This window comes from Ruditapes philippinarum, unplaced genomic scaffold (assembly GCF_026571515.1).
Source record: "Ruditapes philippinarum isolate M1 unplaced genomic scaffold, ASM2657151v2 ctg6762_1_1_1_1, whole genome shotgun sequence".
NCBI lineage: Eukaryota > Metazoa > Mollusca > Bivalvia > Venerida > Veneridae > Ruditapes > Ruditapes philippinarum.
In genome coordinates, this window is record NW_026859800.1 from 17,488 (window position 1) to 34,062 (window position 16,575).

The 16,575-nt window shown below is 33.9% G+C and overlaps 1 protein-coding gene across 1 annotated transcript; it reads right to left on the minus strand.

Moving 5' to 3' along the window:
• Window positions 1-888: 888 nt before the first annotated feature.
• Window positions 889-12,655, minus strand: LOC132757951 (zinc finger protein 271-like). Its single transcript, XM_060749451.1, has 4 exons — window positions 12,557-12,655; window positions 7,969-8,972; window positions 2,995-3,119; window positions 889-1,500 (listed from the first exon to the last, which is right to left on the minus strand). The coding sequence occupies exons 2-4, from the start codon at window positions 8,805-8,807 to the stop codon at window positions 1,208-1,210; spliced, it is 1,257 nt and encodes a 418-aa protein (XP_060605434.1). The 5' UTR covers window positions 8,808-8,972; window positions 12,557-12,655; the 3' UTR covers window positions 889-1,207.
• Window positions 12,656-16,575: the final 3,920 nt, after the last annotated feature.

The following is a 16,575-nucleotide window of genomic DNA, read 5'->3' on the forward strand; positions in this document are numbered from 1 at the left end:
GGACGGACGACAGACGGACGACAGACGAAAAGCGGTCACAAAAGCTCACCCTGTCACTTTGTGACAGGTGAGCTAAAAACCTTGCTGGAAGGAAATAATTATCAATCGCGAAAAAATTTCATTCAACTATTTTCCCGTGTCTGAACAGTATGCCTTGAAAAGATTATGAACAAGCATTTAAAATTGGATTCAAAAGACTATAACTTTGTATATCACATGGTGGTGAGTATTTTGTGAGATTGAGATAATTATTTTGGCACTCTTTGCTAAGCACTTCCGAAAATTAGCCCAGATGCATAATATTTGAACAACCCCCCTAGTATGCTCTTCCTACAAATTGTAAAAAACATGCATTATAAACATATGATGGTACCGCCTCCATGGTCTGATGACTTCTAATCCAGTTTCCTGTCTGTCGTTGGTTTGTTCCCCGGGAGATGCTTTGATAGTTTAGCGCAGAGGAAGGTAGCCTAGTACTGGTGTAACTCTCCAGGAACGATGGTTAGGAAACTACCTGCCTATATGACTGAAATATTGTTTGAAAAAGGCGTAAAATGAAACAAACAATGTATTAAAGAAAGCATTCATTATCTACAGAATTTACCAATTATAAAACATATTCAAAATGCAGCTTATCCGAATAAAAATGTAAAATATTCAGATGAACAATGTCATTAAATTCAATACTTGCCAAACATTGTTGATCTTAAAATACGGATGAGACTTATTTTAAGCAAAGCAATGTCTAAGGGAATTTATATGGGAACAAAAGTTCACATATATTATACAATTGTGATAAGTATGAAATATTACATTCATCGCTTTTATTGGGGAAGTCTCTATCTGTTGTTTGGTAAAAAAAAATGTGGGAAAAGAATAATATACACGCTCATGTACATACATGTATAATAGTAAACTTATTCAGAATGTCATTTTCTACAATCAAGCAAAATTTCAACAAAATCGAAAGAAAAACACAATCAAAGTCTTAACAGCAGCAGATGGTTTGCATTATTCATTAGTATGTGCACGCTTCTATCTGGTCCATCACTATGGGGATGGTAGAAAAAACTTCTGGCTGTATCCACTCACTCTTATTATCAAGTTTCTATGCTTAATTTCAGCAACACCATATTATTATTATTCACATCCAGTTTATCAACAAATCTTTCCAGCATTGTTCAAAATAAGTTCATGTACTGTTGTTTCAACTTCCACAATCACTTTCCCCGGACTGAGAACTTAGTTCTTCTTGGCTGTTACAGTCTTCATCTGTAATATTTTCACCAAAGTTACCACTTTCACTTCTTTCTTCACATTTCTCCTTTATTTCATGTTTTTGAAGATGTTTCTTCATGTTAGACTTGAAAGTAAATGTTCGAGGACATTGTGGACACTTGTAAACAGGGCGATCCTGACTATGAAGTAGCTTGTGTACGGCCAAATTGCCTTTCTGTGAGAAAGTTTTTTCACAAATTTCACATCTGTAATTCTTCAAACCTAAAAATAAAAAGTTAATATGAAATGAGAGGACTTATCCTTTGTTAGAGTATAGATAATAAAATTTCCATCTTCAATCAAACTTTTTCCCAATTCAACAAGTATTAGTACAACAAAAAGTTAAAAGAATTAAATGTTGTGTTAAGTTTTAATACTGATCTATCCAGCCATGATCTTTCAAAAAGAATGTTCTGGAAAAAAACACTATGTGGTTCTATTTTCTAACTAATAGTAGAAGTTGTTTATATGTTTATGAGAGTTTTAAAGATGATTTGTATCAAATAAACTTCTGGCCCCGTGTTTACTAAGAAAAGATCAGGAATTCAGGAAGATTAAATGATCCTGATTTTTTTTTATTATTTTATATAACTAATATTGATCTATTTTGCTAGAATTAAATGGTACATATTCAAAATGTAAACAATTGCTGATTTGCAAAGAAACAAACCTATTTTGGGATAAAATCCATTAATATCAAAACAAACACAAAAATAATCGGATCAAAGTAAGGATCAATTTTAGGATCAAGATCAATATTTGAATCAACTGTAAAATGCCCGTATCTAGCAAAATTAACAAGAGCTGTCGGTAGGACAGCAACGCTCAACTATTCTTACTGCTTGATAGTAAAAAAAAAATGCTTGATACAGTTACCTCCTTCCTGGTTGAAAATATTTGAACTATTACAAAAACTTTAACATAAATTCTAAGTCGAAAAAGGGGTATAATTCTGTCAAAATGCTTGATAGAGTTACCTCCTCCTGTCTACAAGTTGGGGTCATGATGGTGAACAAGTGTGCAAAGTTTCAAAGCCATATGTCAATGGACTTTGAAAATATTTGAACAATTACAAAAACTTTAACATAAGTGGTTACGCCAACGCAGATGCTGACACTGACACCGACACCCGGGTGACTGCAATAGCTCTACTTATTCTTATCGAATAGTCCGTCGAGCTAACAATAAATTAATTTATTCTACAATTTCATAAACATGCCTTTTCATGTCCAGTTTCATAAGATTAATATTTAATATTTAATCTACGAGGACAAACAATGGAGAATATTTGAGTTTTTAGATATGCTTAAATCTTTGGGAACACGGAGCCAATACTTAGATATTTAATCTGATCATGAAGTTCAGTATGAGACTGGTGGATTTTCTTAAAAATTTAGTTATTATCATTTATCCAATACTTCACCTGGAATAAAGCTTATATTGATTTAAAATTTCAACAATATGAGCTGCGTCATGACAAAACCAACATAATGGGTTTGCGACCAGCATGGATCCAGACCAGCCTGTGCATCTGCGCAGTCTGATCAGGATCCATGCTGTTCGCTTACAAACCCTATAACAAATAGAGAAACTGATAGCGAACAGCATGGGTCCTGATCAAAGTGCGGGGATGCGCAGGCTGGTCTGGATCCATGCTGGTCGCAAACGCACTATGTTGGTTTTGTCAGGACGGGGCTCATATATAAAAGAATTTACCTGTATGTTTATACATGTGAGTATCCAGGTATGTTTTCCTGCTGAATCCCTCATTACAAATGTGACAATGGTGCGGTTTCTCACCTGAATGTATCTTTTTGTGCTTTGTCAAGTTTGTATTTAGTCTAAAAGCAGTAGAAAAAATTTTAATATGTATAAACTGAAATTTTTTGATGAGTGTAATACTGCAAATACTTAAAGCTAAATGCCTCCAGATGAACCAAAATATTTCAATAAAATCAAATTTGAGAAAATATGTAATCAACTAATATTTAGGATAAGTAAAAAGATTAAGATTAAAGTAATAATTTACTTGTTATATGTGATAAATGACTGATTTTTCAGTATTTATACCTATATTTCCACTGCATAACTTATACAGTAAGGGCTATTTTTGCATATCTTGACCTGTTTTTGGTACTTGAAGTGGGTTGCAAGTGCCATTGATAATGGTTAAATTGCTTCTTTTTGGGTATTTCACAATAGTAAACTTTTAAATACATGTACATTTTCAAAATTTTCATGAAAATTGGCATGAATCTGGAAGCATGCTGCTTTAATATCTATATGCATTGACATTTGCATGATACAAATAAAATAGATGACATCAAATTATGAAAAGAGATATCACATCAAAGATTGAAATTCTGCACTTAAATATACATGTATACTTAAACAAACAAGAGGGCCATGATGGCCCTGAGGTCGCTCACCTGTATATAGGCCCCCCCCCCCCCCCGGGCCAATTTTTACCCAAGGGCTTTTATTTGTTTATTTGAACAGACTTGGTAGACACCCATAAGAAGATGTTTCATGCTAAACATCTAAGTTCTAGCTCATTGGGTTTTTTAAAAGAAGATTTTTAAAGTTTTTACTATACACATATAGTTAAAAACAATGACACCCCTGGGGCAGGGCCAGTTTTGACCCCAGGGCTTTTATTTGAACAAACTTTGTAGATATTTACTTAAAGATGTTTTCATGCTTAATATCTAAACTCTAGCTATTTGGTTTTTTTTCAAAGAAGATTTTTAAGTTTTTGCTATACACATATAAGGAAAATCAATGACCCCCCCACCCCCCCCCCCGGACCAGTTTTGACCCCAGGGCTTTTATTTGAACATACTTGGTAGACACCCATTAGAACATGTTTCATGCTAAATATCTTAGCTCTAGCTCTTTGAGTTCTTTAAAAGAAGATTTTAAGTTTTTACTATATGCATATAGGGAAAATCAATGACCCCCTGGGGCGGGGCCAATTTTGACCCCAGGGCTTTTATTTGAACAAACTTGGTAGACACTCATTAGTAGATGTTTCATGCTAAATATCTTAGCTCTAGCTCTTTGGGTTCTTTAAAAGAAGATTTTTTAAGTTTTTACTATATGCATATAGGGAAAATCTATGACCCCCATGGGCGGGGTCAATTTTGACCCCAGGGCTTTTATTTGAACAAACTTGGTAGACATTCACTAGAAGATGTTTCATGCTTAATATCTTAGCTCTAGCTCTTTGGGTTCTTTAAAAGAAGATTTTTTTAAGTTTTTACTATATGCATATAGGGAAAATCAATGACCCCCTGGGGCGGGGTCAATTTTGACCCCAGGGCCTTTATTTGAACAAACTTGGTAGACATTCACTAGAAGATGTTTCATGCTTAATATCTAAGCTCTAGCTCTCACGGTTCTTTAAAAAGAAGATTTTTTTAAGTTTTTACTATATGCATATAGGGAAACTCAATGACCCCCGGGGTGGGGCCAATTTTTGACCCCAGGGCTTTCATTTGAACAAACTTGGTAGACACTCACTAGAAGATGTTTCATGCCAAATATCTTAGCTCTAGCTCTTTGGGTTCTTTTAAAGAAGATTTTTTTAAGTTTTTTACTATATGCATATAGGGAAAATCAATGACCCCTGGGGCGGGGCCAATTTTGACCCCAGGGCTTTTATTTGAACAAACTTGGTAGACACTCACTAGAAGATGTTTCATGCCAAATATCTAAGCTCTAGCTCTTACAGTTCTTTGAAAGAAGATATTTAAAGATTTTTCTTTCGGTTGCCATGGCAACCAGAGTTCTGCATGGAATTAAATTCTTTGAACAATTTTTTAAAGGTGACCACCAAAGGAACATTCCTGTGAAGTTTGGATGAAATTGGCTCAGTGGTTTATGAGGAGATGTCATTTAAAGCAAAAGTTTACGGACGGACGGACGGACGACGGACGGACGGACGCCGGACGAAAAGCGATCACAAAAGCTCACCCTGTCACTTTGTGACAGGTGAGCTAAAAAAACAGAAAAATAAAATAAATGTTTAATTTTAAGTTGAGAAATAGAAAAAACAAGAGCTGTCGGAAGGACAGCACGCTCGACTATTCTAAGTGCTTGATAGTAAAAGAGCCTTGATAATGTTAAATTTTTTAAGATCACAAAAGGTCTAATTTTTTTTTAATAAATTCATGTTATAGGCCTTAGAGAGAGTCTAATTATACAATATTGGCTTGACCATTCGGAAGGTAATGCCACAAGGTTGTTTTATTGAGTATAATAATAATATTACCTATGAATACATAAATTTGACAGAAAAGGTACATAGGCTTCTAATTAAGATGTTTTATCAAGTAAATCACTGCTTTATTATTATGAATGCATAAAATTGTCCCAAAAAAGGGCACAAACCCTTCAGTAGTAATTGAGATAACAGCTTACAAGCAAAACTTAACCATGAATTTCTAAGTTGAAAAAGGGAAGAAAAATCAGCCTAAATGCAAGATAGAATTATGGATCTTTGTCAGTGACCTACAATTATGACCCTTAATGCAAATGTGAAGTTTTAAATAAATATCTTTAATAGTTATTGAGATATGTAAAACTTGCATGTAAACATTAACCAAGAGACTAAGTAGAAAAGGGGATATGAATCAGCCTTAATGCAAGATAGAGTTGGTCAGTGACATACAATTATGACCCTCCAATTATGACCCTAAGTGCATGTGTAAAGTTTCAAGTAAATATCTTTGAAGTTTCAAAGGGGCAAATAATTCTTCAAATTTTGCAGGCAGAGTTATGCAATTTTGCAAACTGATGTACATTGTTACTATAAAAAAGTATTTTAAATTTCAATTGAATATCTCAAGCAATAATTGAGATATTTGACTTCACAAAAAAACTTTAACCAAAATTTCTAAGTTCCAAAGGGGCATAATTCTGTTAATATTGTAGGCAGAGTTAACCAACTTGTCAATCTGATGTACCTTGTTACTATAAATAAGTATTGTAAGTTTCAATTGAATATCTCAAGCAATAATTGACAAAAAACTTTAACCAAAATAATAAGTTAAAAAGGGGCATAATTCTGTCAATATTATAGGCAGAGTTATCTAACTTGTCAATCTGATGTACCTTGTTACTATAAATAAGAATTGTAAGTTTCAATTGAATATCTCAAGTCACGCCGACGCCGACGCGACTACAATAGCTCTCATATTCTTCGAATAGTCGAGCTAAAAACAAGAACACATCAGTCAAGACATATGTTAACCATACATTGTAGCTTACAATGCCATATTGGTACAGTGTAACTTCTGAATTCCGAACATTTTTCAGGGTCCCAAAAATTCTCCTTTTGTTTTCTATGTAATATAGAAAATACATGGTTGATGCCGGGATAGAGAATGTTTATCTGGTGAGCGAGAAAGTGTATCTTGGCGAGCTTTAGCGAGCCAAGATTCACTTTCGCAGGGAACCAGATAAACCTTCTCCATCCCGACATCAACCATGTTTTTGATTTATCCTGCTTTTTATCAAAATTTAAGAATAATTAAATGGTTTCATTCTTCTTTTTCCCCGATAAAATAGCATCTATAAATGCAGTTTTGTTTTGCTGCTAAATATGTGACGTCATCATATGACGTAATGACTGGAGATAGGTAAGTTTATCCGGCAAGGCTTTATCCAGCTAATGATATAGACAGTAGCAGGATAAAAATACTTCTGAATAACGGAATTTCTAAATTTTAATTCCAAACAATTTTCTGCTAAAATTTGTGTTGTATCAATTCAAATCAGGAACTTGAACAAGAGGGCCATGATGGCCCTGAGGTTGCTCACCTGTATATACAAGTTTAAACCCCAGGGCTTTTGTTTTAACAAACTTGGAAGACACACATTAGAAGCTGTTTCAATATAAATTGTTAAGTTTTTACTACACACATATAATGATAAACAACGATCTCCCCCCCCCCCCCCTGCAGGGCCAATTTTAACCCAAGGGCTTTTACTTGAACAAACTTGGTAGACACCCATAAGAAGATGTAGATTCACTGAATTAAGTTGAAATGGTCGAAAGATGTGCGACTTGGCGCACATTGACTTCATTCATTTTGCAAAAAATATTCACAAATCTTGCGCGGCCTAGATGCAACACTGTGTATCTTCCAATCAGCAAAAACCATTTATCTTGACACCTATTAGAATCACAACCTGTGAAGCATGTCACACACTTTATTCAAGTGTGAATATTAAGAAACTTAAAAGTATAAATAATGTGATGAACAAAAACAATTCTTACAGGTTAATAACTGGTATTAAATGATATATACTAAATTTATAATTAATATTATGCTATTGTATTGTACTGTACATTCTGTTATAGGTGTATCAACACATCCCTTATAGGTGAAAATGAAATATAATACAGGTTTTAATTTTTTTAAAAGTCCTATATTTTTGACATTTTATGAATTTAATCTGCTTCATATTTTTATCAGCATGTTTTTTACTTAAACAATTGATGTTTAATGTTTTTACTTGTTCTAAATTCCGAAAACTACCAAATTCCTAACTTTTTGGCTAGTCCCACAGGTGTTCTGTTTTCAGAAGTTACACTGTATACAAGAAATAATCCAACTACATTTCAATGATACAAACCCTACATTGAGCAAATCTGACTTTATAGAATCATAACTTTTACTTTACCTAAATGCTCTTCCACAACCTTCAAATGAGCACACAAAGGGTTTTATGTTGGTATGCATTGTTTGATGAAGTTCCAGACCAATCTTTCTATAGAATATTTTCTTGCAAACATCACATACATACTGTGTCTTGTCTACATCTTTAGTATGCAGTGCTGCAATGTGACTTTTGATAGCACTTGATGTTTTAAATCTATGTCCACAAAATTCACAATGATAATTTCTAATATTCAAGTGGATCATTCTTATATGTTTTCTTCTGATATAGTTATGAGCAAATTCTTTGTCACAGCCTTCATAATTGCATTTATAAATCACTTGGGACTTTGCACTCTTTTTAGATGGTTCAGCTGAAGTTTCCTCCACATCTTTATCTTGGTTATCAGAGGTGTCATCACTATTGTTTTCATCTCTGTTCTGATATTTCACATCATCACTGCTCATTGGGGTTGATATTCTCTCACTCCTGTGATTTTCATCTGATTCATTATACTCAAAATTGTCATCGACCTCCTTCTTTACTTCAATTTCATTTTGGAATGGTGATTCTACATCTTTCTCTTCAGGATCATTTATTTCCACTTTACATGTCGATGAATTTCTTGAATTTGAGATTGTTTCTTTCTCAATTCTATCCTTTTTAATAACTTCAATTTCAGAAAGATCAACTTTTTTCATCTTCTCATTTTGAGATACAGTATTAAACTTTCTTTTAAGTTTTCTTCTTGTCTTTTCTACAAGTATATCACTGTTGGGAAAATTATCACTATGATTTTGGTTTTCTTTCTTAGAATTTTTACGTTTCCTTTCAGATGAAGTCAATGGACTTGTTCTCTCCATTTTGTATGATGTAACTTTAAGATAATCACACTCACAATCTTTATTTTTGTTTAGTTTCTATTTCATGTGCCTACATATTTATAAATTATCTTGTTCCTGGAACAAAATCTCTGTCAGTTCTATTACCTATTGTTCCTTTCAATTTCTTCACACCTCTCAAGATACCTGAAAAATATTACAAAATGTTTGCAACAAAAACACCAAGCAAACAAAACAACAATAAAACATGTAATCTGATTTTTGTAAACACATTTTATCAGCAGCCATTGCCACTAATAATAGCCAGTAATCTAACTGTCAAAGCAGTTGACCAATTCACAATCATATTGTAATCATCACCACAAAACTTACATAGTGCGTTTGCGACAAGCATGGATCCAGACCACCCTGCGCAGTCTGATTAGGATCTATGCTGTTCCCTGTCAGTTGCTCTACTTGTAATAGGGTGTGTAAGCAAACAGTATGGAACCAGACTGCGCGGATGCACACGCTGGTCTGGATCCATGCTGGTTGCAAACCCATTATGTTAGTTTTGTCATGACGCAGCTCATCTTATGAATTTTACTCATAGCATTATGGAATGATATTATAATTTACAAATGAAAACCAAACAGAATCTGAGTCATGTACTTTAACCAATTGGTTAAATGTGATGCTATATTACCCATATATCTGTCAGAGTATCTACATACATGTTACGTTGAGTTCTGTTTCAGTTGATACCATTTATTTTAGTTTGATTGTAATGGAAAATATAAGCTAATTACAACACTCTAGAATCTGTACCAACCAGTACTAAACATTGACTGTAAAGTTTCTTGCTCATGGAAACAACTACTTGCCTCTGACAGGGTTTAAACCCACACAGTCAACACTACTTAGATTACTAACTAGTACATCACATTAACCATTCAGTCACCCTGCCAATCTTTAATGTTTTTTATAACAAAACTGAAGATTATTGCAAATATAGCTATACTATTTCACTGAAAGTTCTAAAACTTAAACTGAAATATGACAGTGTTTTTTTTTTATAGCTTTTTTTCAAACTATCAATCAACAAAGTCTATCTTTAGAATACTAAGAAGATTTTTTAAGTTTTTGTTACACACATATAAGGAATATGAATGACCCCCGGGATGAGACCAATTTTGACCCCAAGGCTTTTATTTGAACAAACTTGGTAGACACTCACTAGAAGATGTTTCATGCTTTAGCATCTAAACTCTAACTATTTGGTTTTTATCAAAGAAGATTTTTAAGTTTTTGCTATGCACATATAAGGAAAATCAATGACCCCAGGGGCGGGCCAATTTTGACCCCAGGGCTCTTATTTGTACAAACTTGGTAGACATCCATTAGAACATGTTTCATGCTTAATATCTTAGCTCTAGCTCTTTGGGTTCTAAAAAAGAAGTTTTTTAAGATTTTACGATATGAATATAGGGAAAATCAATGACCCCCTAGGGTAGGGTCAATTTTTGACCCCAGGGCTTTTATTTGAACAAACTTGTTAGACACCCATTAGAAAATGTTCATGCCAAATTTCTTAGCTCTAGCTCTTTGGGTTCTTTAAAAGAAGATTTTTAAAGTTTTTACTATATGCATATATATGGAAAATCAATGACCACCCCCCCCCCCCTCCCAACCTGGGGCTGGCCAATTTTGACCCAAACTTGGTAAACATTCATTAGAACATGTTTCATGCTTAATATCTAAGCTCTAGCTCTTTGGGTTTTTTAGAAGTAGATATTTAAAGTTTTTTCTTTGGGTTGCCATGGCAACCAGAGTTCTGCATGGAATGGAATTCTTTGAACAACTTTGTTAAGGCTTCACACAAGGAACATCCCTGTGAAGTTTCATTATAATCTGCCTTATGGTTTCAGAGAAGATGTCGTTTTAAAAGTGTGAACAGACGACCGACGGCCCACGACTGAAGACAGATGACGGATCAAGAGTGATCCTAATAGCTCACCCTGAGCATATGCTCAAGCTTAAAAGATAAAAAAACATTAATAAATCTAAGTGATTAATACCTGGGACATTAATTGTAATGTGTTACTGTACATCCAAGTTAAAACACTGGAAAATTTTGGCAAAGAAAAATCAACACAGTCAATCTTATTAAATTTGCTAACAAGTAAAAAGTTGCATTCATACTCTATTGGAAATACACCGATAAACACTTTCAGAACTAGCAGATGATGAGCTATTTATATCAGTTGAATTTCGAGTAAAGATAACGGATTGCGTACCTCACTGTATAAATCGTATGTAAAATGGTCTGACATATGATAGGTTTAACAGTTAATAAAAATACTTTGAAGTCCAAAGATGTGTTGAATTTTATACTGTGACGAAGCTAAGATCCAAAGCTTTTTTTTTGGTGTGATACACTTTAAAAACAGACATTAATTTAATCAAAACAATCTAGCAGTTTAAAAACAGCTTATTTTGTATTGTTTTAGCATAAGCGATATCGATTTTACTCGAAGATAAGGGAAGCAACTCTAATTTTTCACATGATATACCTGGTTATTTACGTAAATCATATTGAAAGTGTTAATGCATGTACATGCCATAATTTTTGGACAGCTTTCCGGGACACTTTTTCACCGCGGCAAATAATGGATGTGTAGTCAGTTTGGAAAGGGGGGGGGGGGGGAGGTGTCGATCGTATAACGTTATTACATTAGAACGACTTTCTCCTGAATTTTAATGATAAACAGTTAACTTACTAGTTTTTAGAAGTAGTCTTTTAGGTCAACATATCAATCATTTTATATAGTATTTCTTTTTTCATTTATTATTCCCCCAAAGCAAGTAAGTTGTAAGTTATAAACCTGGTGAATGGGCACAGCCATGTTGTTCACCCGTTATATCTTAAAGTTGTGATAATTACTACATGTCACGTAATGCAATTCTTCCAGTCATAAAAACAAACACAGCAAGGTGATTTATTTGACACCTTTAATTTTTTATTTGATAGATATACATGTTTATTTACATTGTTTGTAATAATTACTTTTGGCAAGTTAGCGATTGATCTAAAAATTAATGATTATCGGGGATTAATGATAACTGTTAAGGGCCGTTAAACCATTAATTAACCCCACCATTAAATGCTGCCGAATTCAACAGAGAACATTAATTGCCGTTGCATGAAGAAAGCTATTGCCAACGAGAATCGACAGTCGATAATTGAGGGCTGTATATTGTAAACTTGTAAGTGTCAACGTTCCTGTATATTATGTGTACCAGGTCAGAATATGTTTTACGATCGAGAGGTGAAATGTGCGAGATTTGATTTAAGAAAATTTATGAAAAGTTTGCAAAATATCCAAATTTTTTTCCGGGATCAAATCGATACCCGGGACATCTCCCGGACAGACATCTGATTTCTGGGACAATCCCGGGCATCTGGGACATTATGGCATGTATGGAACTTTATGGGTGTATTTGAAATATATAAATAATTTAGTGTTACTACTATGATTTTGACAGGGGTAGGTATTTAATGATTGCTGGTTAGCTCCAGAAATGAGTGTATCAATAATCTTATAGCTTCCAAAACAATCAAACTAAAATGAATTCTGTAAAATCAACTATAATTACTATAACTAAGTTTAATGGGTGTCCGAAGCTAATATCCGAAAATCATAATACTGACGGTTCTTGTCAGTGCCAGTGCTAGTACAGCCAAGCAATGTAATTTCCACATGGAAATTTAGCAAAATGCCGGCAGATACCTTTTCCAATTTTCTGCAACGAATACTTTTCACCAAACTGTCTATTAGCTCTATTAATTGCATTTAAATTTTCGAATTAGACTTTTGCTACAAATGGTGGACAATCATTAAGGGGCGGTCACTCTCTGGAGATACAATATAAAAGCACGGAGAGCATCTTGTTTCGAATTACAGTCAACACCAGCCTAAAGTCTACCTCGGTCTTCCTCGGGAAAATTATGAACGTGAGAAGAAATAGATTTGGATCAATCATGGAGCTAAATTTATATTGAATATATAGATAGTCTTGGGATAGTCTTGGGGTGTCTTAGTGTCCTAGGGTGTCTTCGTGTGTCTTGGGGTAGTCTTGGGTGTCTTGGGTGTCTTGGGGTAGTCTTGGGTAGTCTTTGGGAAGTCTTAGGGTGTCTTGGGGTAGTCTTTGGGTGTCTTGGGGTTTCTTGGATAGTCTTTGGGTGTCTTGGGGTAGTCTTGGGGTGTCTTGGGAAAGTCTTGGGGTAGTCTTGGGGTGTCTTGTGTAAGTCTTGGGTAGTCTTTGGGTAGTCTTAGGGTGTCTTGGGGTAGTCTTGGGGTGTCTTGGTGTGTCTTGAGGTGTCTTTGGGTAGTCTTGGGTAGTCTTTGGTAGTCTTAGGGTGTCTTGGGTAGTCTTTGGGTGTCTTGGGATAGTCTTTTGGTGTCTTGGGGTAGTCTTGGGGTGTCTTGGGATAGTCTTGGGGTAGTCTTGGGGTGTCTTAGGATAGTCTTGGGATAGTCTAGGGGTGTCTTGGGGTGTCTTTGGGTGTCTTATGGTGTCTTGGGGATAGTCTTGGAGTGTCTTGGGGGTAGTCTTGGGGTGTCTTGGGGTAGTCTTGGGGTGTCTTGGGTAGTCTTGGGGTAGTCTTAGGGTGTCTTGGGGTAGTCTTTGGTGTCTTAGGGTGTCTTTGGTAGTCTGTGGATGTCTTGGGGTAAATAGACCGACCCTATATATGCATATATATCTGTTTAACAATTAAGTCTTGATTAAATGGCAAGTAGAATCTATTGTAATTTGAGCTTGTGAAAGGAATATGTCCTACGTGCAATATGCTTTTTTCCGTGCTTGAATTTAATTTATACCTACATGTATTTTCATGATAGGCACAGTGCTATAAGAATATTACACTGGCTGCTAGTACAGCTCTAACTGTTTACAACGGTAACGAGGCTCTAACGAGTTTCCGATTAAAAGTGACCCTAGAGCAATAAATTTTAAGATATTCTTGTTTGTATCGAGAGCCGGTGTATGAATCTTTTTCTTGCATATTAAATGTTCATTGTTTTTCGAAAAGAAATTAAGAAAATTGATATTTTCATTACGTATTTTCTTTATAGAAGTTTTTCAAATGGCGTCTTCCATATAAAGCAATTCATTCATAAAAGGCGCGTGACAATGACGTCATTATATTATAAGCTCGTTTCCTGTCTTACACGGGGGTGTATAGCATCGGTGTAAACGGAAGATAATCCTGTCTGATTATGCACGAAATTATTATTCCGGAATCCAAGCTAAGCTTCCTACCCATTCGTCTGATTACGTTGTGTATCGGCTAGTGTAGTAGCTTTATTAGAAGCTCATCTTTACCACAATGTAAGGCACAAACCACAAAACAGTCCGAGCTGCCCACCTGACATGGGAGTTAGTCCGAGCAGCCATCTGTTCTTTATGTAAATAGCTATAAATTGTACGATTTTTCATAAGAAATATATTTCTCGGAGCCTACCATGACCTTCCCATTGGTCCAGTTTTGTTGCATAATGGACAGTGGTCTTTATTATGGCAAAATAACAACTGGCTTTTTTGTGTTTAATGCTTCGATGTGACTGTACAAGTTAGAAAATCTATTTATGCTTTAAAATTTTGGAAGTTCTTTCACAATTTATTTGTCTTGGTAAAACATGCAAAATGGTGCTCAAAATTATGAAAGTGAAATATCCAAAATTCTTGAACAAGTCCAAATACAATATTGTAAAGATTTTGTAGGTGTGAATTAATTTGTAAATGAGAATGTTGCACTGGAAGAATGTGGCGGGATGCCCTAATTTATTGATTATTTTATTAAAATTATTAAATATTGGTGTAAACTATGCAGAACCTCCTTTCTGAAGAGTATTTAATTTCAGTTAAGATAGAATTTGCAGAGGGGTGGTTCAAGTTCTCCTTGGAACCTTATTTTTTCTTTTAAATAATTGCTCTTTTCTATTCCTTTAATCTAATAAGATTATGATTATATATTTCGTTTAATTTGTTCATTCTTGAAAAAGAATTATATTGAAATGTATTTGCATTTAGTGTTAAATAAGAGAAAAATAGTGTAGTTTTACAATTTTAAAAAATGTATATATTTCCAAATCTAGACAGTAAACCTCCTTTAATTTTTACATAAATTTTCAAAATTGTTATATATATGATAATCTTAAGAAGATATAGGGATGCCAAATTGAAAGTTGCAAAATATGACCCTTTTTCTGAACCCAACCTTTCCTCACTAACTTATCAAATCTGATATATACTGGTTACAATTAATCAACATTTTTTTTCAGAATGCTTTTCAATGGTTTTGTTTCTTTTCATTTCAAAACTATGGGTGCTTCCTACCACTTCTAAAGTACATGTACATAAAGATGAAAATAAGTAAAACTGTTATATAACTCATGAAAACATATGTGTTGTTGTTCTCTATGTTCAATTAGATCGTCAATATTTTACAAACAATATTGTTGCCTTTGCATATTTGTCAAAAATTTGTTTCAAAGTTTATTAATAAAAAAGTTTTTTAAATGACTTTTTAAACATTGTCAATTATACATGTAATACCTTAACGTCAAACTATACAAGATGAAACTGGGGATACCTCGGTAAAATATTTATTGTTTATTTAAGGATTTGGTTTTGTTTGTCAAGAAATTCGGGAATATCTAGACTATTTTTCCATCAATTTAAATGAAGAATAATTGATTGCATAACACAAAATTCTGGGATTTTTCCAGGATTTTGGGAACACTACCCATACCCATGGAATTGGGAATTCAGCGGTGTTTTGTTAAAATTGGGGAAAAATGCATGACTGAAATTTTGCAGTATTAAATGGATGCAAACAATTACTGTCTATGATGGCATCTTCAAAGATTTAAGCGCTATTACAGTGAAAAAGCCCTTATTTGCAAGTTTTTATTTTAGAATTTTTATTTAATATTTTTTTTTTTAACTATCAATTGGGATTTTTTTCCTATTGATTGGGAAAATAATATACTATTTTCAATTGAGAATATGATCCAATAACGGGTATAAAATAAGCCAAAAAAAATGCCTGAAATTGGACAAGTAGAAATTCATAATTTATCCCGATGTGACCGCTGTAGATAATAAAAAATCCATGTTAAATCCAGGAAAATATTTATTTACTGATATGCCATATAATGTTAAGAAATCAATATCCAGATTTAGATGCCTGGGTCATAAATTATATCTAGAAACTGGTCGATGTATTGCCTTGATGTCATATAGTGTGAATGAGTCTAGAGCAAAAAAAAATCAACCACAATACTTTGCAATGTAAATAAGGTTGTCAAACGTTGTCAACTGAACGTTTTTTTTCTATATAATTTTAATAGATTGTATTGCCTTTGATATCCCAACGCTATGCCGATTGATTATATTGATAAGCAAAAGATAAAAACGTTATCCCGAATCTTAGAACACAGAGCTAAGCAGATTTACAGTAAAGCAGTTTATCGCGGACAAATATGTGTTTTAAAGCAGCACGCCTCCAGATTTATGCTTACTTTCATGAAAATTTTGAAAATGTAAATAATAGCATAATGAGCATATCAACAAAAGGGAGGCAATGTATTAACAATGGCACTTGCAACCCTTGCCAATATAAAAATATAAATTATTACTCAAAACTTGAATCTTTGTACTTTTCATAATCTCTTAATACATTTTTCTCAAGTTTGAATTTGTTGAAATATTTTTGCTTAACTGGTGGCATGCTGCTTTAAAG

Excerpts from the sequence above, each read along its gene's own strand:
- LOC132757951 (XM_060749451.1), bottom strand. The coding sequence starts at position 8,807 with ATGGAGAGAACAAGTCCATTGACTTCATCTGAAAGGAAACGTAAAAAT. Across the intron at positions 3,120-7,968 it reads GGTTGTGGAAGAGCATTTAG|ACTAAATACAAACTTGACAA; the intron begins GTAAAGTAAAAG and ends TACTGCTTTTAG. Across the intron at positions 1,501-2,994 it reads TCACATGTATAAACATACAG|GTTTGAAGAATTACAGATGT; the intron begins GTAAATTCTTTT and ends TTTTATTTTTAG.